The sequence below is a fragment of the Halyomorpha halys genome, unplaced genomic scaffold, assembly GCF_000696795.3.
Source record: "Halyomorpha halys isolate HHAL.00 unplaced genomic scaffold, Hhal_1.1 Scaffold8.1, whole genome shotgun sequence".
Classification (NCBI taxonomy): Eukaryota; Metazoa; Arthropoda; class Insecta; order Hemiptera; family Pentatomidae; genus Halyomorpha; species Halyomorpha halys.
The window spans coordinates 1,967,283-1,978,074 of NW_027111933.1; the positions used below are offsets into that span (position 1 = coordinate 1,967,283).

The window sequence follows — 10,792 nt, forward strand, 5'->3', positions numbered from 1 at the left end:
CAATTTAGTTTGATTTTTTTCTTGGGGAACTTTATTACTTTGGCAAAAAGTTCTTTTGTTTCTCTACAAAGTTATTTATTGTACAAATACTTCTAACACTAGTTTCCAATTCAGTTCTGGGGACCCCTGCTTACCGGTGCATTCTAAATCACTTTGATATTTGATATTTTCAACTGAAACTAATAAATCAGGAAACTTTCACTTGCCTGTCTATTTTCAGTGGAAATTAATCCACGCTCGTTTCAGGACAAATAGTTTTATATTACTCACAACGGAAATATTTTCCAAATGACACTTTAAGTTGACCGATAGACTGAAACCAATTTCAACAGTTTTTAAAAAATTATTTAATAATATTTCTCATTGCAAAATGTTTTCATTTCTCTGTTGCAAAAGTATAGCATTTTAATAAAATTCAGATTCTGCTCTTGACCATTTATACAATGCTTATCTGTTGTAGAATCAACATTAAAAACAATTCTAGACCTGTCCAAATGTTCGAAAAATAGTACCGAACCCCACTTTTCTCGTCTAATTAAAACATGCCAGAATCCTTTGTAATCTATACAGACGGATCAAAACCAGACCAATCAGCCGTATCATCCTTCGTAACTAATGACTCAACGTTCAAAATTAAACTCCACAAACTATGCAACAAATTCACTGCTGAACTCAATATAATAACAGCAGCACTTCATAACTGCTTGTCTTTGAACCACACCAACATTACAATAATTACATATCAATTAAGTTCGTTGAAAGGCTTAGATTCTATGTATCCGGAACAGCCAAAAATTCCCTGCATCCATTTTTACTGCACTCTATACAATATGAGAATGTCAGTTACATTTATATGGGTTCCAAGTCACCTAGGAATCGCAGTGAATGAATTGGCCGATCACGCTGCAAGAGAAGCACTCACGCCACTGGGACGGCACGAAGCAATTTTAACTCCATCAGAAATGAGCAAACCCCTTGAAAAGGGGTATACTCCTCCAGCCGCAAATGCCGTAGAGAGGAGGTCGTACTGACCAGGCTGGGAATAGGTCACACGAGGCTCACCCACTCCTATCTTATTTCAAAAGAAACGCCTCCGAACTGCCAGTATTGCAACAACAATCTAACAATAAGTCACATTTTCCAAGAATGCCCATATTTCACATCACACCTCAATAGCTTAGGATTAATCCCAGATATTTCAAAAACCCTCGGAGAGGATGATAAAACAATAGAATTAGTGTTTCAGTTTTTAAATTAAAAGATTTACAGACAAAATATAGTATTGAACGGAAAAAAAAACAAATGAATAATAATCAAATTAAAAATAAATAAATCAATGAATTTAAATAAATGTAAGCAAAATTAAATAAGGTATAAATGGTGTTGATGACCGATGATGTTTTGCGCCACTAAACAAAAACAAACAAACACTAGGAAGGATTTTATAGAGATAGTCATCCCGTCAACTGGAAGACACCTATAGACCAAGTGAATTTAAAAAACACACAATTAATTAACTATAGAGACATAAATAGAGCACCATCCATTAGACTGTTGAAACAGAAAAACGTACTGCGCATGCACCCACCAATTAAACAGTCAGACTCAACAACTGGTCTTTTATTTATTCATTTTTCTTTCGTCATTCTCTATTACCATCATCTTTAATGTTTAATATTATTTTTTTGTAAAATCTTTGATTTCTCAGCGGTTTATAATACGTCTATATTATTATTATTTCCGAAAATGTATTTTCATCCTGGAAAAATATTTTTCCTCTTTTCGCGTTAAGTTGATTACCAAATCCTTCCATAGCTTATATTTTCCCATTTGTTAATACCAATAAAAATGTGAGATGGTTAATTTATTTCAAACGAACAAAATTAAAGGTACTTTAGGGGAAGCCATTCCGAAAATTGAGCACAAACGCACGCAGATGATTTGGCTAGACTTGGTCCTTTGAACTCGGGGTACATCAAAACTTGTATTTCCTTCAAAAACTCGAATTTCAATTTTTCACGCTCACAATACTTTCCCTTACTATACATTCCATAATATGTGGACCAAAGTTAAAATAAAGCAATTCTGACAAGGACATTCCAGCAAGGTTGCAGGAAATTCCCGAGAACCACCCCACGGTGACTCGACCAAGACCACCTGTGATTCGCAGACCACCGTTTGGCAACCGCTGGTCTCACACTATAATTTCAACTCATTTACCTATAACATTATAGAATATGAGCAACATAAAACATTAAATAAAAATTGTAGATCTTCTAGAAACTGCTCTGCTGAAAAGTTTATATCACTTGGCTTGTCACATTCTTGCCCCGAGCCCCTTATTACTTTTATAATTACTTATATTATATTGTGTTACAGGAGGGTGGGTGACCGAGATCCCAGTGCCACTCAGCTCAGCACCAGCCCCACCGCTCGGTGCAGGTCCGACTCCGTCCCTCAACGCCTCGACCGCTTCCTCCACCCTCACAAACAGCTCTGCTGAAGAGGAAGACTATTATTCTCCTTACCCGGACTATCCGGACCTATTGCTCAATTCGTCACGTATGTATATCCTTAATTTTCTCAAACTTTGACTATTATACTTTGTTATCAATTCTGAAAATTTAGTTTATCACTTACCAACATAATCAAACAGTACACCTCTATCCAATTTAGTTTGATTTTTTTCTTGGGGAACTTTATTGTACCAACTGACTTACTTTTTTAGTCTTAAATTTCGTTAGAATTTAATAAGCAGTAGAGACTGATCGAAGTTTCGGATGCCGGCTAAAAAAACAAAATTCTGACGCAGTTTTGGTTTCGGCCAAAGTTCTTGTAAAGACAACGTTCAAAGGTAAACATTACAGCCTTATTTTTAACATTAATAAATAAAATTAACAATAACATCTTTTTATTATCATCTATGATGACCAGTGACAGGGCACAAGACCAGAAGCACAATTTTTTTTTTTTACGAAGCTTGCTACAAATATTCGCAGTAAGGGTTTCTCAAAGTGGGAAGAACTATATTAAATTTTGTTCCTGCTAAGAATTCAACAGTTAACCATAAGATAACAAAGCCACGATCCAATCGAAAATGTTCGGATGGTCTCGGCACTCCCCGTAATATTCCGATGTTTAATTTTCATTTTTTCTCCTTAAGTTAGTCATAAAATTCTTTGATATTTTGTACTTATCTATAGTTTATAATTGCTAACGATAAGAACTGTTTATTTATTTCAAATAAAGAAAATTAAAGGTACTTTAGAAGAAAATGTTATAAAAATTCGTCATTTAAGCTCTGTCATATTATTTCAAGGAGAATAAGATTTACCTGATATTAAAGACAATTTAATTCTAGATCGACATAGCGATTTTAACCAAAATCGTATAATTCATTTTCAAGAAAAATGCGAAATATCAATTTTAAAAAAGTGGTACTTTCAAGATCAGTCCGCGAAAGTTACCGTCACATCCCAGGCATGTACCTGACTTAAATAATTAATTTCAGTTTCGTACGACTTTTGGTTTTTGAGCTAGGCGGTTCACAGATAATTTTGGGAGAATAGGTTTTTGGACTCAGAAGACGTTCAAATGTATTTCCGTCGAAATCTCAAAATCGAAATTTGCCACGATCGCATTCCCTTCCATTTTCCATATAAAAAGGGATTACATCAAGCATCTGCAATATAAATATTTTACCGAAGTATGGAAACAGTGTTTATTTTTATTATGATAGCAAGTAGAGAAGCTGAAGTAACTGGGATGGAAAGGATTCATGTACATATTCAACGTACCGAGGACATTGTTTAAAAAAAAATAAAAGAAAATGGTGATATCGAACGAAATTTTTTTATACTTTCGACGTATTCTGATGGTCAGATTGCGCTGATTTTAGTCATTCCATTCTAAACTTAAGAAAACATTTTCTTTTTTTTTTTTTTAATTTTTATTGTCTAAACACAGTCACTTGTTTAGACATTGAAATAAAGGACAACTCTGCGTCGTCATGAAACAAATCTCAAAAGACAAGAACGTAACAAAACGTGTGAGGAATCGCCTGAAAAGCGTTGAGCACTTTCCTTTGAATAGAACTGTTTATGTTTTCCCGGAACACTTCTTTTCTCCCCACTCTCCATTTATCTTTCAGGCCCGTTTTTACGGTATTCTCTGTGCTTGCAACTTCGCCATGGGCTGGTCCATTTCTTTTTACAAATTGAAATACAAGAGAAACAGCTTATTTTGTATTTTTTTGACTTAAGGAAAGCTAATCACTATTTTATTTGTTATTAAAAGAATTATATACATTAATTCTACTAGAGAGATATGTTTTTCTGGCAAACTACTGAGCACATTAAAAAAAGTACAGTACCGTTTGAATGAGATTTTTATTTAGAATGAGTACGTACAACAACACAGGGTTATTTTATTTTTAATCCTCTAGTTACTTTAAGATTCTATTTTACTAATTATAGTTGCTTGAAAATAATATATGTTTTATAAAAAATTCACATTTTGTTTAACAAACGCAGCTGTGGTATTGTAATGGTGGACTTCTCAAAATACATTCCATACCAGTGATGAGAATAATTATCTCTGGTTGAAGATACAGCAGTGCTTTTATTATGCTTTCTGAAGGAAATAATATCAAAACTAATCCTTTTTTTTAACTACTAATTGTTGAATACATTTTTAAGAACATAAAGGAATTTAATTTGTTGATTCGATATATTTTTTTAAAATATTATAACCATGTTTCTTCTGATTTACTGGAGAATACAAATAGTACAAGAGCCCAAGAGGATAAAAAAGGCAGTTATCTCACCCCAATTTTTTATTACTTTAATGAAAACTATGCATAATTACTAGTCAAAATTCATGAGTCTGCCAAGTATGGGTAGGGAGAATAAAAAATGGCTCCTGTTTCAAACCGATAAAAAAAAAAATTTTCATTCGGAGCTCTATATCTCAAAAAGTAGAAACAACACAAGAAAACCTAAGAGACCATCATTTAAAGAAGAGCAAATTAGATAAAATATGAGGCCTAATAGAGTTATTTACATTAAATAGTTTTCGAGATATAGCTTTTTAAAAAGCAACATTTCATAAAAATGTTGTATGGGACGTACTGAAAGATCAGTAATAAGTGAATTTATTTTGAAAAATCTATATCTCAGAAACCATTCGACGTACAGATGTCAATTAGCACTCAAATTAAAACTAGTTTTATGATCTATAAAGTATTTTATGATGTTTATCTTCGTAGGAGTAATAGTTTAAAATAAATTGATTTATAGTTGTTCGTACATTTTATTAATCTGTACATCACATAGTTCCTGAGACATAGATCTCTCAAAATAAATTAATTATCTACTAGTCTTTCAGTAGATTTTTAAGAAATTTTGCTTTTTAAAAAGCTATATCTCGAAAACTATTGGACGTAAATAGCTCTTTTAGGGGTAATATTTACTCTTCTTTAAATAATGTTCTCTAAGATTTTCTAGTGTTGTTGGTAGTTTTTAAGATATAAAGCTCCGAATGAAAAAGTAATGTTTTTTAAGGTTTTGGAACAGCCGCCATTTTTTATTCCCCCTACCTATACTTGGCAGACTCATCAATATTCACTAGTAATTATACATAGTTTTCATTAAAGTAATCAAAAATTGGGGTGAGATAACTGCCTTTTTTTCTTCCCGGCTGTTGTACTAAAAGCAAAATATAGACTAATTTTGCTTTGTATTTTGACAGTTATATTATACTATTTAATACTATTGACAATAGAATCAGACTTACTATTAACATACAAAAACTAGTTTGTGACTAACTGCTGAAGTCTTTCTGAAGATGCATGAACTTATTTGTATAGAGCAAAAGGGTAGAGATAGAGGTGCATAAAGTACTATGATGGAGGTGGGACAGTAATAAACGATACAGCAATAAACTAATAAACAAGGTTGTAAGAAATATGAATCATAGACCCTAGAGACACTTTATGACTCCAAAGAAGTGAAGAAATAAATTGCCAGGGGAAGCAAACCAGGAACGTTTTATACACATATAAAGTAGAGTGTTTTTTAAGGGAATAATTGACATTGAGTCCAATATGTTTTTTTTTCTATCCTTTGCTTGGATAGAAATACATAAATTATTTATGATTATTTTTAATTAAATTTGTATTTACTGCATAATATTTTTGTATATTGTTAGCTCCTCTTCTTATAAAAAAAAAAAAAAAGAAACAATTTTCTATGATAGAACCTAATACACCAGATTATAGAACCTAATAATACACTAGATTGTAGAACCTAATTTTTAATTTTTTATATTAGAAGAGGAGTTAACTAAAGACCAAAATATTATGCAGTAAATACAACTGTAATTAATAATAATGATTAATATATATATATATTTCTATTCAAACAGTAAAAAACATATTGGACAGAATGTCAATTGTTCCTGGATGAGTAAATATTGTAATCTATTTGTATCTAACACGTTCCTGGTATATATTTATTATAAAATAAAATAATGTATAATAAAATTGTGTTTACTGCGTACAATTTCTTATTTGCTTTGCTATTCTGCCAATTAAAAAAAGGAAACTATTTTTAATTACAGAACCTGGAGTATTCTTTGGAATTTTCTACACTGTCGAAACACCTAACACTTCTAATTTAGTTATTTATAGGATATAGAATGTCAAATCACTACTTCAATAAAATTTTCATTTTTTCATGTTAAAAAAATTCATATACTGTAAAATATTAAATTTTTATCTCTGAATTTGATCAACCAAAAAAGTTCCTACTTTTTCCGAGATAAGTCCTTAAGAAATCAAACATTTTGTTATATTTAAGACTACATTGTAGCACCGATAGCCTTAAGTGATATTTAGCGAAGAGTTTCACGTTAAGTTATGCAAATGAGAGGGGGGAGGAGTTATGCAAATTATGTCACACCCAAGGGTGTTAAATGACCGTAAAGCGATCTACAACCTACAATCCAGGTTGTAGGTCCCGCCGTGTTCCCTTAATGGAACTAAATCCGGATAATGACAGTGGAGAATTAAAGTGAATATTTAGTAGCTACCAATTACAGAACCATCGCTACTTACGTGCCTTCGGACCGAATAATGAATCCTATCCTATTTAACTGCCTAATCGCGGGTTTAAACTACAGTGCAGTGATACCGCTAGGATTACTGCCAGGCAGGGAATGAATTCTGTTGGCAAATCGCCCAGAATGTTGGAATCGCTCCGATAAATCTAATAGTAATTTAATCGTATGAATTAATATCAGATAATAACCCAACCATTCTAATATTAGCTGTACCGAGCAATTTACTGTCAATCACGATTTTTTATTTAAGTTAAATTTTAAGCCTGTATATGATGCTTAAAATGAGTCACAGTTTCAAGAAAAACAGTATTGAAAATTTTGGGATCTTGTGCTGTTTTTTTTGTCTATTGAGTGACATGAGCTGTTATGTCATCTAAATTTTTTTTAAATTTTCTTATCTAAAAAAATGATTGAGTGGCAAATAACATGATAGCATAAAGTTAAATTTAACATTTTAATTCATAAACAAATATTTATTTTAGTTTTATAAAGAAATTACAATAAATTTTTAAATTTTAAGTATAGCATATATTCATAATGGAGATACCTATTATTAAGTCATAATATGTATACTTATATGTTATTTGTAATATTACAGTATATCGTTATGAGCTGGATGTATTTTATACATTGACTATAAAAGATAATTTATAATAAACGAAAACGTCTTGGTGTTTCAGAAGAGGACCGAAAGCTGCTAGAAGACCCTTTGCCTGACAACAGCTTAGCAGACACCGACCTCCATGATCACGACCGTATAGACTCAGTGATGTATATATATTTCGGTGGCAACAGTCGCCAAGACACCCCTCCAGGGAGGCAGGTCCGCCCTCAGCAGCACACTGTATCTAACATAATATTATATTATCAATAAATAGAAGTAATATTAAAGTAGTCTTATATAGACTATAAATACTATAAATAAATACTACAGACTATAAATAAATACTGCCTTAGGAATTTAAATCATCCATTCAAATCCACTGCAGTAAGGAAGGTGTCTAAATAAATACCCGATACTTCTACTGTACCCCTCTTGTTAAATACATGAGGAACATAGATTAAGTCGAAATAAAGAATTTATTAGTAGTAATAAACTAAAGAATTTACGTAGGATATTTTCAATGTAGATTCATTTAGAAACCCCACCTTCCTACATTGCGAATATTAAAAAGTTAAAAATCAGTTTACCAGCATAGCGTCAATATAAAAAAAAAAAGCTTACATTTTTTTTTCCAATACCAAAGACATGATGTATCGTAAAATCACAAAGATATTAGTCAGTCAATTAACGATTAGTATGTCTATTTAAGACACTTAACTAAGCCTAAATCGTTAAATTTCATTCCAAATTTATATCAGTTCAAAATAGAATAGAAACAATTTAATCGGTACAGGGAAATTTTTAGCTAAATATTCGTAAGCATCATTTGTATAGTAGAAATTAGTCTTAAGTGTGCTTCCTAGCATCTGATGAAACTCTTTTCGATTACTCTATGACTTAAAATATATTTATCAACACAAAGGTCGGGGCGTATAGAAACGCCGAAAAAAAAAGTGGAAGGTCACATGTGTACACCTAAAATATATTTTATTTTGTATTTCTAGTTTTGATGAAGGTAGAAAATTCAGTTCAGTATCAAAATATAACTACTCGTTGAGGAGCAGAAAAAATTCAGAAATAAATCATTAATACATTCACAAAATAAGTGAATATAACAAAATATAAAAAATGGTTCCAAAGTAGTAATTTTTTAAATGTATTTTGTTAAAAACCGACCAGAAATGTTTTTTGGACCCGAAAATCCAAATATGAGATCTTCTGCTCCAAAAAAAACATTTCATCTATAATATTATGGAAATTAAAAATAAAATATATTATGCAAATCTGATTTTAACATAGATTGAAATATGGGTGAGTGTAATTAATTCATTCAAATTTTTTTATTGAGTTATTTTTATTTTATGTTAATAATATGAAACATACAATTCACAGTTTTCATTAACTGCGTCGTGATTCATAATTTATAAAACAGAATAGTTTAATTATCTTATTTTAAATTTAATATTTTTTAGAAAAGTTGACCCTATGGCTTTGTGTTATGTTATGTAATTAGACATCTCAGTATCGCCTGAGTGTCTTGGTTGGTAGTTGGTAGATATGTCAGAAAGTTCCAGACTTTTTTATTTATTTAATGATATTTATAACTGTACATAAAAATACACCCATTAAATTTGATGTAAGATCATAATGATATAATAGAGGCGTGTAGAGAAACTACCCTTTGGTAGCAATCTAATAAAGTCCTAGACTATAGTAAAAGTATCAGGTTGGCTAAATGGTAGTTCATTGCATGTAACAAGAACCAGAACTCCATAATACCTAACAAGAACAATTCATAGAACAGGTACAACTCGTTCTTGGAGCAGTCGTCAGCTATCACAACCAACCTCTACGTATTTGTATTTAAATATTTGTTAGGATATTATTTACTTATTTTTTTTAATTTACAACTGTATAAAAAATACAAGTTAAAATGATATGATACAGCATGTAGAGAAACTACCCAGTAGTAGAACTCTAAAAACATTTTACAATATAAGATCACGTGGCCATCTCCTTTTCAGGCGCCTTAGAGTATTGCCAGGCATAGAAGAGGAAGCAAAGTTAGAAACTAGTGGGTTTAAATTTTAAAAAATGTACTTACCACAGAGCATTAAATAAATAATACTCATCATTAGGCACATGGTACTCTGATTTTTTTTTTTTTTTTTTTTTCCGAACCGTCTAAAACAGAAATAAAAAATGAATTAGTAAGTGCATTACTGTGAAAAAGAAAAGTAATTCGTGTTGTGTCTTACCTTTTACTACCTTTAGTATTTTAATGTTACCTGTTATGTTTAATGTCATATATGAGTTATCCATTCTAAAAAGGAGCTATTTTAAGTCCGGAGGTGAGGGGATTAAATTAATTTTATTCTGTAGTATTATATCTTGTCATATACATCAGAGTAGAGTCTGAGAAAGGTTACTAGTCGCAATGCTCAGGACCTAAGTGGAGAATCTCGCCAATGTCAGAACACCGATACAATTATTTACAATAAGTCTCTGGGCCACTGCCATTTCGACCTACGGAGAGTATTTTAGGGCTTGATAAGGATTGCACAGGGAGATTAGGATGATGAATTTCTTATGGAATGTAGTGAATTTGGATTATATACGTTCTGAGGCAAATGGTATATTAAGGTCGTGGTGTAAGATATTGTTGGTTACGTAGTCTAGAATATTGACTATTGTTCGAAGGAGTTTGGACTGAAAGGATTGAATGCTTTTCATATTAGAGTTAAAAGTAGAAGACAAAGAGTATGTTTCTGAACAGACGCCACCAATCCGACTGAACCAAACAAAGGTTACATACCATCTACTGTTTCATTTACAATAATATTTACAAATCAAATAGTAATACCAATTTTCTACAACATAGACGAGATAACTTTCATACAAATTACATTATCATAAAAATCTAAAAAAAAATAATCAATTAAAAATGTATGATCTTGATGATACTAATATTCCATATCGCAGTTAGCTTGCTAATTACTTTTATAACTAAGGATAAAATGTTCGTGTGGTAGAAAAAAAAGGATAAAATATTTTTTTTTTTTTTTTTTT

General features: G+C 31.2%; 1 protein-coding gene across 1 annotated transcript in view; it reads left to right on the forward strand.

Annotated features, from left to right (window-relative positions):
* The window catches only part of LOC106677440 (uncharacterized), a 95,556-nt gene that overhangs the window by 77,603 nt on the left and 7,161 nt on the right, over nt 1-10,792 (forward strand). The window contains exons 3-4 of the mRNA XM_067049844.1: nt 2,380-2,562; nt 7,800-7,963. Coding sequence (XP_066905945.1) covers nt 2,380-2,562; nt 7,800-7,963 — 347 coding nt within the window. The remainder of the gene's footprint in view (nt 1-2,379; nt 2,563-7,799; nt 7,964-10,792) is intronic.